Genomic DNA, 18557 nt, shown 5'->3' with positions numbered 1-18557 from the left:
TCACCAAATAAAAAGCATACTGCCGCACAGGTGCCTTATTCGGTCAAGCCTTATAAACGTCTGGAAGTCAATTCACAGTCGGATCGGCAAGCCAGTACCAAACAGCTGCCAGGAAACATATGAGGGCTAAGACTCCGAGCCAATCTGGCCAATCTGGTTCCGTATCGACCTCACCATAACGCCGCTGCTCTGCTGTTACATAGATTTGCTGTGATGAAGCATCGCCGTGCCTCGCTAGCACAGGTGGCTGGAATTGATGTATCCTTGGATAGTGATAGTCTCTCGCGGCGTTTGCACTGTTATGGACCGTAGCATACGATTGGGGAACCGACGCCGTCGAGTTTTGGATGAATGTTCCATAGGATGTTGACAGAGGGGAGCTAGATATCCTGGCAAAATTCGTACCACGACCAAGGTCTTGGGTGAGCCCTTGACCTGGATGGGCAATACGGACAGGCACAGGAGCTTCGCTGCAAGTCGACTGGGCAGTCCGCTCGAATATGCCATGGCCTTTCAACCTAGTAGCCAGTCCCCCAAGATTCTGCTTCCACAATTCTGAAGTAAGTATCTGGTACGATATTGTCTCCAAGTGGAGATCATTGTCGCGCCAACAGGAGCGAAGTGCTACAAACGGAATTTCGTGAACATCCTTGATATTAACGTAGGACCTCTTTTTCATCATCTTTCCGTGCGCAGCGATGAGATCGCAGCGGGTATCTGGGTGTCTGGCTGGACGTATTGGGAGGTAGGATTGTCGTCGAGCGGGATCTGGATGACGATTCTCGATTGGGGTGTCGTCAAAACTCGTCACCTAGCGGCGGTGTTTGTTAGCAATTCTATACGCCAACACAAGCTGTAACGACGGAAATGCGGAGACCGACAACACAAACAGCCACTTTTCCATGATATATCTCCTTTGAGAGGATAACAACTGGATGGTTGAAAATGCCGCTTGTGATAGGCACGGTAGTTGTTATCCTCGTCTCAACCTCCACCCTCTTGGGCAGCATCATGATTCGGCCTTCTAGATGTGGACATTCTCGGGGCGGATGAGTGTGCAACATGGCCAAGAGAGGGACTTGGTTCAGAAGTGCGAGTGTAGCATTGATTTTGTGCTATATGAAAGTATTCGTGGAGTAACTTCGATGTGGTACGAGGATGAATTGGCATCATCCCCAGGCCAGATGGTAACGTGCAGACGACGACAGCATGCCGAAAGATATTACCGCTGAGAATGGTCAAATGGAGATCGGCGCAGCCTGAGAAACTGGCTAATGATGCGACCTACAGCCACGCCAGGTAAACCACTCTGCCTTGGAGGCGCCAAGTGTAAAAAGTAAGTGGGGAAACGGTCGAGAATTGGCCGAGGATGTAGGACTTGGGCGTTGTGTCTATGGCCCATTGGTGTTCAATGTTAGGCGGTTAGCTTAGCCCCAATAGCGTTGCTTGAGATATGCTGTTGGTCGTTTGCGATGTTGGGCAATGAGGTGGTGAGACTCAGAGTATGATTGGTCTATCGGAGAGGAAAGAGAAAAGAATAGCATGGCAGTGCATAACTTCAGGTCATTCATCGACAAGATTACTTACCAACCTGCAGATGGCCAAAAACATGGCGTATACGACATATCAAGCTCTTGGTTGGATCTTTCTACAATGTGCAAAAAATGATAGCCTCGCTGACGCTCGCAATCGAATATAGGAACAGCCCGATGCGGGGGTCGAACCCGCAACCTTGAGATCGCGTACTCGTAAGAGTCTCACGCTCTACCGATTGAGCTAACCGGGCGTGGCTCTTAATTGTTAAGAAAGGAGGCTCAGATCTATTCTCATGTTAGCTAAGAGATTTGACGGGAAGCAGGAGATCTTCGCATTACTATTTTATGTGTAGTGTTGTCGGTGTACACAGCAAGAGACTGGCCAGACATTCATGTTCAGCGTTCATCTTCTGCTGGCTCTGTAGGTAGTACGTCACGAGACATGACGTCGTGGGTAATTGATCACACGTTCATGCACCAGCGACAAAAGGTAATACAAATCAATCATCCTAATATTCATGGTTACATATTCTAATTCGCTTCTAAGGTCATCAATATCCATTATAAATCCCAATGAACTCAAACACAATTACAAAACTCAAACAGTAAAGCGGAACCTCGGGCTTCTCTCACCCATAGACTCAATCTCCTCCTCAGTCTTACCCTCAAGCAAGTAATCCTGCTCCCCCTCGTCACGAAGCTTGTTCTGTCGCTTGAAGTGAAGATGGAGGATGATATTCAGGATCAACGACACAACAAGCATTCCCATGCTGGCACCGTAGCCAGGGCGGTAGTGAGGAGCATACTGGCTAGAGAAGAGGAACGGGGATGCGACGCCAGAAGCGTTACCGATGGTTAGATGCATACCCGTCGAGAAAGCTCGCTTTCCGTAGCGGGGGTTGTTGGCGGGAACCCAAGCAAAGGAAATACCGGATGAGAGGAAGATGCCGATTGAGACGAAACAGCAGCCTGCGTATGAGACAGCGGCGCCTTTGCCAGCGATAAGCATGCCATAGCCGATGATGGCGGATCCGATACCTCCCATGACGAAGAAGCCTCTCTTTTGGGTAATGTCACTGAGACGAGCGCCGATGAGATACGTGATGGCTCCAATAGCGTAGACGGGAACAGTCATCGCTTGAACCTCAGCTGATGACCAGGTACCCATAGCCTTGACAATGGTGGGCAGGAAGACAACGAACGAGTAAAGCATAGCCAGGGTAGGGAAGAGAGCGAAGCAGTAAACCCAAGTGGTCCAGTCCTTAACACCATCAAGAACGTCCTCCTTGAGAAGCTCTCGGTTGTTTCTAGCCCGACCAACCTGCTCATCATGAATCTTCTGCAGGTTGATCTTATCCTCCTCGGTCAAAAACTTAGCAGTCTCAGGGCTGTTTGGCAAAACGAAGGGAATAACAACGCCGGTGACGATGGTAGGTGCACCATTGATAAGGATGATCCATCGCCACGCACTCCAGCCCATGGCACCATCCATAAAGCTAATGCCATAAGCAACAAGACCACCAGCTACACCAGAGATGGCAGCGGTGGAGAAGAAGTATGCGATACGAAGAGCGAGACTCTTGCGGCCATAGTACATGGAGAGGTAGAGCACGACACCAGGGAAGAAACCTGCTTCGCAGAGACCGAGGAGGAGACGGCATGCGACGAGGGCGCCAAGGTTGTTCACCCAGGCGCTGCAGGTGGCGACAATCCCCCATGCGATGGTGAGGCCGGCTAGATAGTAGGCTGGTTTGAGCTTCTTGATGATGAGGTTGGAGGGGGACTCGAAGAGCTGAAGGGCATTAGTTTCATAAAGAATGGAGGGCTTTTTTGGGAGCTTACACAGTAGGTAACGAAGAGTACGGAGACAGAGAGCTGGAACTCATTTCCTGTCAGGCCGAGATCTTCTTCCATGCGGAACAGACGAGCGTTTCCAATGTTGACTGCAACCTGTTAGACCCTTCATTTGAGAGCAGAGTAGATTGGCATACCTCGATCCATCATATTCATCAGATACACCCACATAACCATCGGGATAATGCGATAGTCGAGCTTTCTGAGGATAACCCTCTCAGTCTGCTTATCAACATACTCATAGTTCTCACCACGCGCCTCCTCAATACCCCTCGCCTCAGCCTTCATATCGGAGCCAGAAGACGAGTTGGGACGCGTAGGCTCTTGATGAGCGGAGACATTATCGTGGGCTGTCATCTTGGCTACCAAGCTGATATCAAGAAAGCTGGGGAATGAAGAAAGGGAAGTATTTTCAACCCCGTGAAGACGATGCTGGATGATCGACGGGAGAGAAAGGACGGTGGATGAGGGACCGGTTTTATACACAAGCCAAGATATTTTTTACCCCGTGGGAAAAGATATCTGGACCTCCCCACAAACCCCAAGGTGTCTTCTCCATATCGCAGATTCTGTTATCCAACGCCAAGCCTATGCTATTGCCACGCGAGGCTTGTCTTGGCAACCGTAACGCCTTATCCAATCACTCTCATTCGTGTGCCAGCATCGGACAATATCCACACGAGGGTTACCGCCAAGGCTCGCCATATCTCCTTCACAATCTCGACCCATATCTGCATCTTTTGCAAGCAGATATGGGGATAACCCCGGATTTGCTGTCGCCAAGGCTGTGACAACGGCTCCGCGTTTTGGCAATGCGTCTTTTTCTGGGGTTGACAGCTCAAAATATCGCCAGATCAACCCATGAAGCTGAAGGAGTAGTAGCGATTTCAAGGGGCGGCTATGACTTGAGGCTGCAGGACTTGACATAGCCGACACGTGGCGGACGAGCGGAAGAATTACCACATCGATGGCAAGCTGGTGCAGATGGGGTTTTTTATCTTGGCTGTTTCTTGGCTCTCCGAATGCAAAACTTGGGGTGAGAAGAAAAGAGAGAGATGTGCAGTTTTAGGCGAGATGAGAGACTATGCTGGCCCCCAAACTTTTGACGTGGTCTCCTCTATACTCCGCCTTTTGTGCCCCAACTTATTCATGCTTAAAATAAAGATGACCAATAGGAATGGGGGCAATTTGTTGAATCATCGGAGTAGGTGAGAGTCCATTCTCCTGGCTGGCTCCAATCTGTTGTCCTGTCTTCATAGTGATTCAGGTGTCATCAGCCAAGTCTGGGGTAAAAATGCACAGACGGGGCACATCAGATCATCTCAGATCACAACATTCGACTTTGTTCCTTCTTCTGACATCTGCATCTGAATCTCTAAGAACAGGAAAAAGCTCTCACCGACCCCACGGGGAACCCCATACGAGAAGATGGAGACGAGTTGGAGAATGCGGCCGTTGCGACGCGCCAGCCAAGACGGCCAAGTCTGCCAAGCGCACTCAAGTCGAACGAGTTTTTCCCCTCTGGTGGAGCGATCTCTTGGGTACTCGTCATGGTATTTCCCTGTTCCATTGTTGAGGATGAGGGCTTTGTGTCTTCTCTTTTCTCGGCGTCCGGTAACCCGGGAATCGTGGGGATGTGCTTGGCGTGTCGAACCATCGCGGGGAAAGGAAGAAGAGTCTGGGGAATCTAGATGTATTTTGAGTGAATTGATGGTGATGTTGAGCTGAGTTTTGAGGTGCACTATGCATTGCCAAAGTTGTAGGTTGCCATGTGGCTTTTGCATGATATTGAATCACGCTTGTAATCTTACCACCGCGTTTTACTACCCGTGCCATCTGCCGTGAGGGGATGCGCTTTCACTGACAAACAGAAAATTCTAGTGTCTTGCAGATCATTTGGAGAAAACCACCAGCAGGTAAAACAAGGGGCCAAGAAGGTTCCTTCGAGATCCGTCCCCGACGCATCAGGAATCCACCATCAGGATATGTATGTCCGTCTTGGCGGATGCAAAACGCGCGTGGCATGCACACCTCGGTTTTCTACCGAAGAGGCTTGACAGGCGTCAGGTTCATCATGCTTTTGTATATATGTTGAGATTGATCTGCAGATGTTTCATGGCCTAATGGCCTAAATCTGGCCGTGGTGGCAAGAGGGTCTTGCAGCTGCCAAATACTGCACACAATCGTATCTCGTTATGTGACCTCGAATTTGGTGTTTCCTGGTTGCAATTGTAAGTCGAATGGACAGATTGACATAAAGTAATCGTTATCTCTTCCAAATAAATGATCCTGCGTAGCAAATGGGCCGTAAAATAGAGCAAACTGTGTTCCAGTGTTTTAAAAAGACCGTAAAATGATATTTGCTGAGATGAAGTGTCACCTACGGCGCGATAGCCCCTAACAGGCAAGGATATCATTTTGCCAAAGCAGAAAAACAACGGATCAGTGAAGCAGACAATTTGGTAGATGGTTTCGGAAGAGGTTTGTTGATGGATCAGGCATCTTAACGGCATAATTCATCGGTGACAAGCGTACGCAGTGCAGTTTTACTATTGATTGTTCTAATGCGCGTGCTTTGCAAATCCATTAGTTGTGCAATCGGCAAAGAACGACAATGTTGGGCAAACAATAAACAATAGCTGATACAATCGACTTTGCCATTGCTAGACAATCGGGAAAGGTGTTCTACCATCATGCTCTGCTGCATCATGAATTGGGATGATTGCACTTGATTGCACTGGCAAATTCATCTGTGTCACGTCACAGGGTAGCAAGCACTTTATGCCAGTGCACAAACACTGCATAACCCAGTGGCTGCTTGTGACAGTGGCAGTGTGCGGTGGAGCAACAGTGAATGCCACTGGACTTTAGGCAGCAATCCCCTGCAATTTAACCCTGCTAGACTCACTTTAGCTCTCTCCTCTTCCCAACTCTAACCACTCTCAACCCTGCACGCGAATCCACAACTGTTATTCCCGAGACAAGGGCTTTTGACATTGTAAGTTGACTTCGACCGAATGACTCCTTCGGCAGTGCTGACTTTTGCGCGTTGAAAGAGCCTCATCTGATCAAACTTTGCTGATTGAGTTGTCGCTGACAAGAATAAAAAAGTGCTCGCCTGCGCGTTCATTTGCTCGTCACTTTCTCCCCACGTATATCCATCACGACCATCGCTAAATCGCCCAAGATGTTCAAGCAACGATCTCACGAGACCCATCACAACATCCACGTCCCTGAGATCAAGGCCAACCCGGGTGAGTACACCGTCGCTGTTCTAGGCGATAGCCTCTTCGAGCGCTTTAAATCAACCGGTAAATTCGTGAGCGTCGAACCAACCGCCGACGAAATGTTCAAGCTTCGCTCTCACCAGACCCACCACAACACCCACGCGTCCCAGATCAAGAACAACCCTGGCCAGTACACCACCGCCCTCCTCGGCGCCAGCGGTGTCGAGCGTCTCAAGAGCACGGGCCGAATGCTGAGCATCAACAAGGACTCGCGCATCCTCAACCTCGGCGTTGGCGGCGACAAGATATTGAATGTTCAGTACCGCATGGATCAAGGTCTCGCCCGCCTCCTGAAGCAGCACCAGCCTAACCTTAAGACTATGTACATCCACATGGGATCCAACAATCTCAAGAAGCAGGGTCTTCGAAAGGGCGATGCGGATGCGTACGGCGCGGTTGTCAAGCAGTTGCGCACTGAGTTTCCCTACATGACTCTTGTCATCACTGCGTTGTTCATCCAGCGTGGTCTAGGACTTGATGTGATTGAAGATGCGAACAACAAGCTCAAGGCTATTGCCGATGAGCATGGATGCGTGTTTTTGCCTTTTGGAGATGATCAGGCGGGCATCATGAGCGAGGACAATGTTCACTTGAACGAGTTTGGGTATCGCAAGTGGAACGAGATCCTCACCAACGACATGAACAGCCGTTGAGAGACGCGCCCGTCACGGTTTGATGACGAAACACAGAGCCTGGGTGGTCTGAGGACCGCCATGCATTTTCATTTTGACGCAAGCGAGCCATCGTCTTTACAGAAGTAAGTGGTTTCATCAAGTATGTCACACTGCATTGAATGAGCTAACCTTTCGTTTGAAGGAGACGCAGGGAAACACCTACAGTATGTTGTTCTTACCAGTCCCGGTCATGCTCTTGTGTCGCTGCGAAAGTTTGGATGGCCTTGAAGGAAGGATACTTATGATTGAGATCTTACTCTGCATCAAGTCAAGGCTCGGAAAGTACTAGACTATATAGTACAGTTCCTATCCTAGACTAGAAATTTGGTTGCCCCCTTCAAATCCTTTCCCGTGTCCCCCCAGCCCATGCTACCAAACCCACCGTTCACAGTTAATGATTGACCCTGCCTCTGCGAGCGAGGCTTATCTTTGTAACTTCAACCACATCCATCGCCTCTGTGAATCTTCCTAAGAGAGGCTTATCGAGATGAACAATGACTATACTGCCAAATACCTCTAGTTACCAACAACAGCAAGCAGACTGTTGACGCGGCTATTATTCTCCGTGTCCATATCATATGGAGGCGGGCGCTTCCACAGGAGCTTAACACCCGGCTGGAAGATCATGCAGTGCGAACTCCCGCCAAAGTGAAACATGCCAATCTGCTGCCCTTTGGTGATATGAGCGTCCTTCTCAACGATAAACTCACAGCCTGACACTTCAGCCATGCCGATAAACACAATAGCCATAAGTCCAATCTTTGGGTTATCAGCCTGAATCCAGATGATGCCCCGCGTAGCCACAGCGCTGATATAGGGCTGCGAGTAGTTCGGCGCCGCGGGGTCAGGATCATCTGGGTTACCCGCCAAACCCTCAAAGTAGTTCTCACTGTAGTAAGAACCGGGGACAAGCTCAATGTCAACGACCTTACCGCTGACAGGCGCGTGCCAGCGATGATAGCTCTTTGCGCTAAGGAAGGCTTGGTACACAGTTCCGTCGACGAGTTTGCTCGTGTTGGGGTTGGAGTTCAGCATTCTGTCGAGGGAGTAGGGCTGGGACTTGAGCCAGAATTGATCGTGGAGCTTGACGTGCTCGGCGACTTGAAGGGGCGCGGACTCGCATGCATTGGTGATGACGAGGGTTGGATCAGGGTATTCTGGGGTTGGAGGGGCGTCATCTGGGCAGGCGATGGGGCGCATGCCATCTCTGAACTCTCTGGTGAAGAAATCGTCCCAGGATTTGTAGCCGTAGTACTTTTCAGCGGGGTTGCAGATGAAGATCTTATCAAATGTTGGGCCGCCGAGTTCACCAGTGTTGGCTACAGTGGCAAGCATATGCAGCGCATCCTTGGACAACCAACCCTCCAGACCAGACTGAGAGCCAGGAGATTCTAAGAAGGAACCCCAAGAGTCAAGAATACCTTTGAAAGAGGCGTTGACCTCCGGAAGAAGCCAGAACTCATAGCCAGCGATGGTTCCCATGGGCCAATCAAGAACAGCATTGATAGGAAACCCAATCATGCCCATAGCAGTAGGAGGATCCTGCTTATCAAAGAACGGCGGGGCAGATTGAATAATGAGACTGACAACATCAATGAACTCGTCAAAGGTCTTGAGGGCTGGTTCACCAGTGGGGTCATAGTGCTTGGAAGACTGGGTGAACATGTCATTCGCGAGAGTCTTGAGGTAGGGGTTGTCATTGACGAGTTTCTGGAAAGCTACGATCTGGGGGTTGGGATCAAGAGAAGCAAAGTGCTTCTTTTTGGTTTGCTGGAGCTTGGAGGCGATCCAGTCTTGGATTGCTGGGCGCTGGTTGGGGAGCCATTTGCCGATGGGGCGGTGGGCTGTGACAGGGAGTGAAGTCATGGTTGACAGTGAAGTTGTTACGAAGACAGTGAGATTATTTTGAAGAAGGGAATAACGTTAGAGCAAGTGCAATGGCTTCGACTTTATACATAGACGTCAAAATGCGACGCAGGCCGAGCTGAAAGAAGATACGGAGTCTCTTACGGATCAACACCAGCCGACGTGACACAGAACCTGCACCACCAATGACATCCCAGCATGAATGAGACATACATCGCTCAGCCCGCCACAATTCCAAGATACCTGCCCAAAAGGCTCAAATGCACAGAAACTGCCGTCATTTATGCACTCAGCCGCAGCTAATTACATCACAGATCCGAATACTCCGCCAGATAATAGACGATAGAGATGCTTGCATGTGAACTGTCTGGGACACAGAGTTCTGACTTGGCTGATATCACATATCGCGGGGTAACTACCGCTTTTCGTTTGCGTTGCGCGAAGGAACGGGTGGTATGTGATATTGTCGCAAGAATGTAGGACGAGGAGGGGAAGCTTGGTAGGACAGTGAGATGGGGCTGAGGTGTTGCAATGAGAGCAGGATACAGAGCATTGTGGCGGAGGACACACGCGAACAAGACCTTTTGACTTGTACAAGGCCACGATTGTAATCCGTCCGACAATGCACTGATACAGACTGGGGCGGTCATCACTCTCCATCACAGTAGGCACGGCACGCACATCGTCACATTCCAGAGCGTGTCAAACATCCAGCCCTGTGACGTTTATGCGAAGCAGAGAATGGATTGTTTATTCGACTATTAAACGAAGCAAGGAGAATAGTAACTCGGGAATGAACTTAAGATCTGTAAGTATATCTGTTTCTGTAATTGGTATAAAGACGCCTAGTCTGATCTCATTTTACCTTATCTTATCACATAGGATAGACTAAAAATTTAACTAAACACCATGTCGCGCTATCGTGAACTACCGAATTTCCAAGCCAATAGCGCCCTCTCGGAGATTACGAAAAGTCTTCCATAAAGGAGTATTAAATCTAGCTGAGCCCCTAAAATGTTTTTTTTTCGAATCACCATCCACTCCTTCTTTGATACCGCGTTTCGACGCCATTCCGCTCTTTAACTCGTTCTTTGTAAATATGTTGTTGCTCAAGTACTCAGCTGTCGTTGCTGCTTTTGCTCTTTACGGGCAGACTAGCGCTGGGCCTTGCAAGCCCGTCACTCGTGCTACGAGCTCAGGCTTGGAAACCTCCAGCACGGTTACGAATGAAGCTTCGTCAACTGTGACGAACTCACTCTCGGCTGAGACCTCGGCAACGGTCGAAACTTTTTCGGTTGCTACGTCGGTTGAGAGCTCGGCGACTACCTTTTTGTCTGAGGCCTCGACCACTGCTGGCGATTCTTCGACCTTGCTCACCTCCACCGCGACGCTTGACGCAACGACTACAGAGTTTGTGTCTACCAGCACTGATGTCTCTACAACAGCGACCGCGACGACTTCTGCTGCGCCGGTGTGCGAGTTCACGGGCGTCTACACCAACTACGTCAAGAACCCGTCTTTCGATGATCTAGACGACAATGGAAACCCCACAGTCGACCCGTGGATCTTGCTGGGTGTCTCAACCCTAACCACCAATTTCCCTAGATCTGGAGCCCGCTCTATGTCAGCTCACCCCTCTCCCCCACAAACGACACTACTAACTGATACAGGGCATATTCTTACCCCGACGCCGCGGTCGGAGGAAGTTCTTCCATCCTTCAAGAACTAACCAACACCGTCGCCGGACAAGAATACGTCTTTAAGTTTCACTATGCGCTCATTGAAGGCCAGCCTCTTGAATCAGATGAATGCAGAATTGGTACATTCGCTGGTTCGGGGGGCGCGAACCGGCTGTTTCTTGCCGTCGATGGCGATCAGGCAATTGTGCAGGATCAGTATTATGAGCAGGAGTATCGCATTACTGCCGAGAATGATAACCAGAGGTTGTCGATTGGGTTCTTCTGTACAAGCCAGCCGTCAGCGGGAACGGTCAAGATTCAGATTGATGATGTTTCGGTTTATGACTACTATGAGGGCTGTGAAAGTCCTTGAGGAAGTCGATATGACTGGAGCTGCGTGCATACCAAAATGATATATTTTGCACTAGAAAGAAGTTTCGCAGCTACGCATCTAATAACAATTTACAACTTCGTTTCCGCCTTGATACCCATGACATCCCTCAAGTCCTTGATTTCCGTATCAGGCCGATGCGAAGTCGGTTTCGCAACTCGTCCTCCATAAACCCATTCCTTCCTCAATCCCGTCTCACGACCTTCCAACGCATCGGCGATGTACTTTCCGATAATCGGGAACATCTTGAACGCGTGTCCAGAATCACCTGTAGCGAGTAGAAGGTCTTTATGTATGGGGTGGCGATCGATGAGCCAGTGAGCATCCGGTGAATCGGTACACCAACATACACGAGCATCGAGGAGGGGCCGATCGGAGAACTGGGGCATGACGGTGTTGATGAAGTTTCTGATGGCGACTTCTGCTTCGTGGGGAATGCCGTCTTGGGGGTGATCGCTAGAGTAGCGGGGGATGGAGTAATTAGTTGTGTTACCGTCCTCATCGACGAAGGTGCCTCTCTGGTATTGATAGCCGGGGTTATTGTCGCAGATCTTGATCAGTTCTGATTCTTATTATCAACGGTATTTCAGGCAGTTGTAATATGAAGTGTAACCTACTTGTATCCGGATCTGGCTCAAACATGAACCCAAGCTCATAGTTATCAATCACTGGAACACCCTTCCACTCAGAAGCCTCTTCATCAGTAAGCTGGATATGGCCCAGAGTCCAGCACTTTGACCATAGCTGCTGCGACAACTCGGGAAGTAGTTGTGGCGACGCAGCGCCCGTGCTGAGAATGTAGTGATCCGCATGAAGAACCTCACCAGAAGCAACGCGGATCCCGGTCATTGAGCCAGAAGCATCGAGCTCAAGGCCGGTCATCGTACCTCCTAGGCCTGAAGCGAATGTGACGCCCATATTCTCAGATTCAAATGCCCATTTCTCCAGGGCTTTTCGAGCGTGGACCCATCCGCCGAGACTGTTGTAAAGACCCTTCCAGTGCTCGATCCCAACGGCGTTCTTCAATTGGGGAACACGTTTGACGATCTCATCTCTGCCACTGATGAGCTCTAGGTTATTGGATTTTCCTGCTCTTTTGAGATTTTCGTAAGACTTTTCAAGGAAAGACTCTGCTTTCTTGTCACCCATCGTAGTAGTGATACGTCCCTGTTGTTGTGAGTCTAAGCCCCAAGGACGGCGATTGAGATCGATAACTCACTGTCTCAAAAAATACATCATGCCATTCTGGATCTCTCCAAGCGTCGAGTGCTTCAAGAGCAAGGCGCGTGTAAAGTGGTTCGTCGTACTCAGTACGCATCACCTTGTTCAAGTCATGGCCGGCAGAGTCTAGGCTTGGCCATGGGTGGCGGTCGATGCAAGTGATGTTGGTATAGCCACGCTTGGCTAGATGGTAGGCTGTACTGATACCGAATGTGCCCCTAAGCATTAGGGGATTAGCCTGTGATGGTGTATTGGCGGGGCTGAGACTTACGCTCCGATGATGAGGATTGACGAGTCCTTGTTTAGAGGTGCTACTGTGCGAGCCATGGTTGATAGAAAGAACTTAGTACTATCATGGAAAAGAATGAAAGATAAGATTCAAGAACAAAATTATGCTATCAGGCGTTGAAGCTGGCCGTTTTATTGCTGATATGACGCCCGCAACCGGAGCAGATATGATATCTCGTGACAAATCAGGGCTGGACCTTCCTTCACTCAACTACCCCGCAATCAACCTCACTCTATCGTTTCGAAGTGGCAACCTCTAATCAAGAACTAGTCAAAGAGTCAAGATAAGGTAGGGTAGCTAGGGGAGGAAAGAAAACTCAGGACCTCAATCCTAAATGACAAAAAGATTTAGGTAATATAGCCTAAGTTTAGGATGACTTTTGCTAAGTTTATTTTGACACCCTGCAGTAGGGTTTGCTATTTTCTTGCCCCCCGAGGGGTAGCAATTATTCTCCATAACCCCGAAGCTAAGGACTTGATGATCCGGCGACCAATTAAAAACTAGCTCAATGGACAACATCGCTTGGACCTTCTTCTTGCATGAGGGGCTTGATAAACTAACGTTTGCCGAAATCCGGGGAGGGGAGTAGTATCGAATGTGACATTACTCGCGATAAGACAAAGTTATAAAATGCCGAGACTTTCGCGCCAAGAAAACAATGCGTCCCCAGAAGATCCCAATATTGACCTTATTTCGATTTAATTTGTTAGGCATTTCTTTGTGATTGAGCCGCCATCATGACACCTAAAGTTGAATACGCCGACAATCTTGGGCCTTCAAGACAGGAAGATGGCACCATTGAGGGCACTTCCGAAGAAATCATCGACAATCCGGACAAAGCTACTGCTTTTGCCATCAGCGGTATAGATGAACACTACGACATTGGCTCTGACAACTCACCTCAACCTGAAGTCAGAGCTAATGTCCCCAATGTTGATGATCCTTCTATGCCCGTCAACACGCTCCGTGCTTGGACGCTGGGTCTACTCTTCACCATCCTCGGCACTGGCATCAATCAATTCTTTTCAATGCGATATCCCAGTGTAACTATCTCATCGCTCGTCGCACAATTAGTCGCTTATCCAGCCGGGAGAGCCCTTGCACACGCCCTTCCTATCATGAGAATCACACTATTCGGAAGAGAAATGGCACTTAACCCCGATCATCACTTCAACATCAAGGAGCATGCGCTCATAACCATCATGTCGAACCTTTCGTTCGGACCGTCTTGGGCGACGGATATCATCCAAGCGCAAGTTGCGCCTGCGTTCTTGGGGCTAAAGACTCCTGTTGGGTATCAGTTTTTGCTCGCGCTTACGATGCAGCTGTTTGGTCTTGGAATGGCGGGTATGGCGTACAGATTCATTGTTGAGCCTCCGCATATGGTTTGGCCTTCGACGCTTGCTAATGCGGCGCTGTTTCAGACGTTGCATGGGAGGGCGAACCCGAAGGCTGATGGGTGGAGTATCTCGAGGTATCGCTTCTTCGTTTACGTTTTTGCTGGTAGTTGGCTCTGGGTAAGCAATTGTCTCCTTGTATTTGGTGTCACCGCTGACGGCCTTTTAGTACTGGCTTCCTGGGTTCCTCTTCACTGGGCTAAGCACCTTTGCCTTCATCTGCTGGGCTGCACCAAGTAAGTTGACCGCTCAATTCACCCTTGCTTCGCCGTGCTGACTTCTGTTAGACAACATCGTCGTCAACAACCTCTTCGGCATGTCAACCGGCCTAGCCTATCTCCCCACCACATTTGACTGGTCTCAGATCGCATACAACGGCTCCCCCCTCGTCGTGCCTTTCTGGGCACAAGCCAACGTCTTCGCCGGATGGGTCATAACATTCGCCCTCGTCACCCCAATTCTGTACTACACAAACACTTGGTACACCGCTTATATACCCTTCTCTGGAGGCGACATCTACGACAACACCGGCAATGTCTTCAACGCGTCGCGCGTCGTTGATCGACATGGAAACTTCTCACCAGAAGACTACAAGGAATACAGTCCCATCTTCATGCCGGTCACTTTCGCTCTGAGCTACGGTATCTCTTTCGCGACAATGACTTGCGTTCCGACGTATATCTTCCTCAATTACTGGAAGCAGATCGTCGGCGCTTTCAACCCGCAGAGAAAGAAGGATGTTCATGCTCGGCTGATCGAGAGATACCCTGATGCTCCTTGGTGGTGGTACGCTGCATTGACCGCTATCGTTCTTGGTCTCACAATCATGGTGCAAGAAGTGTACGACACACAGATGCCTGTCTGGGGTGTATTCCTCGCTTTTGGACTAGCAGCATTCTATCTCATCCCCACTGGAAGCGTCTATGCTGTCGCCAATCTCAACAGTAATGTCCTCACTGTCCTTGGTGAGATTATTTCTGGATACGCCATTCCTGGAAAGCCAGTCGTCATGCTGATCTTCAAGTTCTACGCATACACTGGACTAAGCCAAGCGATGATCTTTGCCTCGGACATGAAGCTCGGGTTGTACATGAAGATTCCTCGTCGCACTCTATTTGTCGCACAGTTGACGGCGTGCATCGTTGGGTCTCTCACCCAGAACGCTGTTGTTCTGTGGATGTTGCACCACGTCAAGGACATCTGCGAGAGCGACCAACCCAACAAGTACACTTGTCCTCAAGGTCGAGTCAACTTCTCCTCCAGTATTGTTTGGGGAGCTGTCGGCCCCGCCCGTCTCTACAGCGTGGGCAAGATCTACGCTGGACTGTTGCACTTGTTCTGGCTTGGAGCTCTTCTCCCTGTAGTCACATTCTTCCTCAAGAAAAGGTATCCCAACAGCAAGTTGCTGCGTAAACTTCACTGGCCTCTCTTCTTTGCTGGTACTGGAAACGTACCTCCCGCTACAGGCATCAACTACAGCTCTGCTTTTGCAGTCTCATTCATCTTCAATAAGTGGATTCGCGGTAAGTTTCCGCATTGGTGGGCAAAGGTGAGTCTGCGATAAAATATTTGTGCACGCTCTGCTTAGCTAACATCACACAGTATAATTACGTTCTGTCCGCGGCGTTAGACTCTGGTCTTGCAATTTCTGCTATTGTGATTTTCTTCGCCCTCGTCTTTCCGGGTGTCAGTCTTAGTTGGTGGGGAAATAACGTCCAGGGCACGACTGCGGATGGCCTCGGTACTCCGTGGAGGAAGCTGGGCACCAATGAGACGTTTGGACCATCTACTTGGAACTAAGAAAGTGTTTGAAGATGGATTGTGTGTTTCAGTTTTTGTATTGTTACTTCGTAGTGAGAAAGAAGAATGATTGACGTTCGTAAAAGGAGGCAAATCTTGGAACGTGTAGCCCAAGTGACAGAAGACTGAGGCAATTCATTACAGGCTTAGTAGCCTTGAGACTAATCTTTTCTGGTGCATAAGCATGGGCCAGATGTCTTCATGCTCCTCGGCCCTTGGACGTTGCCCAATCACATAATTTTCGGTCAAATACGACGAGTACGCCAACGCTAGTGTCAACTGAGGTGCTTACTCCGCGTGTTGGTAGGATCATCAAGGTCCGAGCTATCCGAAGCAGCCATGTATAAAGTCATCTGAGGAACAGATAAATGAATAGATAAAACTACCGAATCTTATTCGAGCTTTTTAGCTCGCGCTTCTTGCAGCAACAATCGTATCAATCATGGTGTCCTTTAACATTCTCAGCGCCTTGTATGTCTTCGATGACCGAAAGATCTATAAGACTGCTAATATCTGTATTAGGACTTGGTTAGACTCGGCACAGAGAATTTTGCCCGTTTCACCTCCCATCCACTCAGTCAAGGCAAAGCTGACCGGCAATCCTTGCATCCAAGTCGATGGAGTATGGAAAATCACCGAAGACTGCATCGATCCTATATACTCCCGGCCTGTAATCGATAGTGAAGCTCATGAGACATTGCCGATCCCTCATCTTCGAGTGTCAGGGCACTTCGAAGGAACAGTAGTCGACTTCAACATCTACCTACCCGACAATGGATGGGAGGGTCGCTTTTTCCAACTTGTCCATCCACTACAAAACTCAACTGCATCTGATCGAGAGATTGGCTTTGGAGCAGACAGCGGAGGATATACCGTTCGTGCATCTGGTCTACCAACCTATCGCGGTGATGCTGCTACAGCAAAGTTCAGCATGGTGATTGCCAGTGAGTACTACAAGCCCAAGGCCAACAAAATTCATGGATATATCTACGGAGGTAGTGGTGGATCTCTTGTCACCGTTGGAGCAATGGAAAATACGATTGGTATATGGTCTGGTGCTGTGACACTTGTCCAAGCTGTACCGGTTTCTATCAACAACTGGTCTGTTCGTGCTCTCGCGGGTCTCGTTCTTCAGAATAAGAGTGCCGAGATCGAGGAAGCGCTTAGGCCTGGTGGTAGTGGGGACGTCTACTCAACCTTCAGTCACACTGAAAGAAAGGTCTTTGAAGAGGCCACGGCCCTTGGTGTCCCTATCAAAGGATGGGAGACATTCTACGAAACTGGGGCGTCTGAGTCACTTTGGGAGTCCATAAGAAGTGTGTCCGGCTCGGCTGTGATGAGAATGGATCCGACCTATGTGGAAGACTTTTGGAACCAGCCGGGATACTTGGGCACTGAAAAGTCTAAGCTTGGTGATATGGTTCGCGAGGAGATGCTTGATTACGAAACCTTGATCACTTCTATCAAGTATGACGTCAACAACGTTCCTGTCGAGCTGACCGTCGGCGAGGCACCAAAATCAACGAGAGCATACTGGTTGGACATCATCATCATGTCCAAAGATGGCGAGGAAATTGGTAAGATCACAGCTAAGGGTCAGGACAACAGTGATAACAAGACTGTCACCCTTCACCCAAATAATGACACCGCAGCCCTCTCCCTTCTACAAAAAGGGACTCAAGTCCACATAAGGAACCGAATGTTCCTCGCCATGCACGCACTCCATCGTTACTCGCTACCGAAACGCGCAGGCTTCTACGGCTATGACTATCTCCGTGATTCCAAGAGAACTCCCATCTATCCTCAGCGCTCAGTGCTTGTTGCAGAGCAAATAACAAGGTCGGCTAGTGGCGGCGCTACTTTTTCGGGCAAGTTCAACGGCAAAATGATCGTCATGGATAATCTGTTGGACGTTGACGCGTTTCCGTGGCATGCAGACTGGTACAAGCACCAAGCCAGAGAGGTCTATGGGGATGATATCGATAACAAGTTTCATCTTCATTACACTGAGAACGCGGACCATCAAATGGGTCCTGTTGAAGGCCCCAAAAGCTATAGAGTTGTGGAGTTTACAGGCATTTATGAGCAGCATCTTCGAGACTTGAGTATCTGGTGTGAGACCGGGACATATTCAAGTACTCCGACCAATTACACCATACATAACGGTCAAGTTCATCTTCCAGCCACTGCCCCAGAGAGGAAAGGAATCCAGCCTGTCGTGGGCCTCACCGTCGATGGTAGCAAACAAGTCGAAGTCAAAGCAGGCACTACAGTTAATTTTAGGGTGCACGTCGGGGTTCCTCCTGGCGCAGGAAAAGTTGTTTTCTCGCAGTGCGATTTTGAAGGAACAGGTAATTTTGTCAAGCAGAGCTTTGGAGCTGTTGCACAATCTGTCGAGTTTACGGTTTCATATACCTACCATCGACATGGGATTTTCTTTCCTGCCGTTAGGGCTGCTTCCCGTAAGGAGGGCAACATGGATTCGCCATATGGTTTGGCTTTGAATATGGGGTGGACCAAGGTCGTCGTCATTTAGTGAGTTGTTCTGCTGCCGTCAGGAAATC

The 18557-nt window shown here is 49.4% G+C and overlaps 9 protein-coding genes and 1 non-coding gene across 10 annotated transcripts; 4 read left to right on the top strand and 6 right to left on the bottom strand.

The window, feature by feature from the left end:
• Positions 1 to 67: 67 nt before the first annotated feature.
• FPRO_14601 (uncharacterized protein) lies at positions 68 to 1013 on the bottom strand (the record flags this gene model as incomplete). The annotated part of the gene is made up of 2 exons (XM_031219645.1): positions 68 to 811; positions 882 to 1013. 2 exons carry the CDS (start codon positions 1011 to 1013, stop codon positions 68 to 70), a joined length of 876 nt encoding a protein of 291 aa, XP_031085383.1.
• A 690-nt stretch (positions 1014 to 1703) lies between these two features.
• On the bottom strand, positions 1704 to 1786 carry tRNA. Its single transcript is given in 2 exon segments — positions 1704 to 1739; positions 1750 to 1786. It is a non-coding gene; the product is annotated as a tRNA-Lys (tRNA).
• Positions 1787 to 2133: 347 nt separating this feature from the next.
• FPRO_14600 (uncharacterized protein) lies at positions 2134 to 3746 on the bottom strand (the record flags this gene model as incomplete). The annotated part of the gene is made up of 3 exons (XM_031219644.1): positions 2134 to 3327; positions 3378 to 3478; positions 3527 to 3746. 3 exons carry the CDS (start codon positions 3744 to 3746, stop codon positions 2134 to 2136), a joined length of 1515 nt encoding a protein of 504 aa, XP_031085382.1.
• A 231-nt stretch (positions 3747 to 3977) lies between these two features.
• Positions 3978 to 4316, bottom strand: FPRO_14599 (uncharacterized protein; the record flags this gene model as incomplete). The annotated part of the gene is made up of 1 exon (XM_031219643.1): positions 3978 to 4316. One exon carries the CDS (start codon positions 4314 to 4316, stop codon positions 3978 to 3980), a length of 339 nt encoding a protein of 112 aa, XP_031085381.1.
• A 2260-nt stretch (positions 4317 to 6576) lies between these two features.
• On the top strand, positions 6577 to 7329 carry FPRO_14598 (uncharacterized protein; the record flags this gene model as incomplete). Its single annotated transcript, XM_031219642.1, has 1 exon — positions 6577 to 7329. The coding sequence occupies one exon, from the start codon at positions 6577 to 6579 to the stop codon at positions 7327 to 7329; it is 753 nt and encodes a 250-aa protein (XP_031085380.1).
• A 537-nt stretch (positions 7330 to 7866) lies between these two features.
• FPRO_14597 (uncharacterized protein) lies at positions 7867 to 9216 on the bottom strand (the record flags this gene model as incomplete). The annotated part of the gene is made up of 1 exon (XM_031219641.1): positions 7867 to 9216. The coding sequence occupies one exon, from the start codon at positions 9214 to 9216 to the stop codon at positions 7867 to 7869; it is 1350 nt and encodes a 449-aa protein (XP_031085379.1).
• A 1099-nt stretch (positions 9217 to 10315) lies between these two features.
• On the top strand, positions 10316 to 11268 carry FPRO_14596 (uncharacterized protein; the record flags this gene model as incomplete). The annotated part of the gene is made up of 2 exons (XM_031219640.1): positions 10316 to 10839; positions 10887 to 11268. 2 exons carry the CDS (start codon positions 10316 to 10318, stop codon positions 11266 to 11268), a joined length of 906 nt encoding a protein of 301 aa, XP_031085378.1.
• An 89-nt stretch (positions 11269 to 11357) lies between these two features.
• Positions 11358 to 12834, bottom strand: FPRO_14595 (uncharacterized protein; the record flags this gene model as incomplete). The annotated part of the gene is made up of 4 exons (XM_031219639.1): positions 11358 to 11848; positions 11904 to 12453; positions 12506 to 12725; positions 12779 to 12834. The coding sequence occupies 4 exons, from the start codon at positions 12832 to 12834 to the stop codon at positions 11358 to 11360; spliced, it is 1317 nt and encodes a 438-aa protein (XP_031085377.1).
• Positions 12835 to 13533: 699 nt separating this feature from the next.
• Positions 13534 to 15993, top strand: FPRO_14594 (putative isp4 protein; the record flags this gene model as incomplete). The annotated part of the gene is made up of 4 exons (XM_031219638.1): positions 13534 to 14313; positions 14363 to 14429; positions 14481 to 15742; positions 15796 to 15993. 4 exons carry the CDS (start codon positions 13534 to 13536, stop codon positions 15991 to 15993), a joined length of 2307 nt encoding a protein of 768 aa, XP_031085376.1.
• Positions 15994 to 16435: 442 nt separating this feature from the next.
• Positions 16436 to 18529, top strand: FPRO_14593 (uncharacterized protein; the record flags this gene model as incomplete). The annotated part of the gene is made up of 2 exons (XM_031219636.1): positions 16436 to 16464; positions 16516 to 18529. The coding sequence occupies 2 exons, from the start codon at positions 16436 to 16438 to the stop codon at positions 18527 to 18529; spliced, it is 2043 nt and encodes a 680-aa protein (XP_031085375.1).
• Positions 18530 to 18557: the final 28 nt, after the last annotated feature.

The sequence above is a fragment of the Fusarium proliferatum genome (genome assembly GCF_900067095.1).
Source record: "Fusarium proliferatum ET1 genome assembly, contig: FPRO_scaffold008, whole genome shotgun sequence".
Classification (NCBI taxonomy): Eukaryota; Fungi; Ascomycota; class Sordariomycetes; order Hypocreales; family Nectriaceae; genus Fusarium; species Fusarium proliferatum.
Note: the sequence above shows the minus strand (reverse complement) of the source record. Positions and strands in the feature narration are given on the sequence as shown.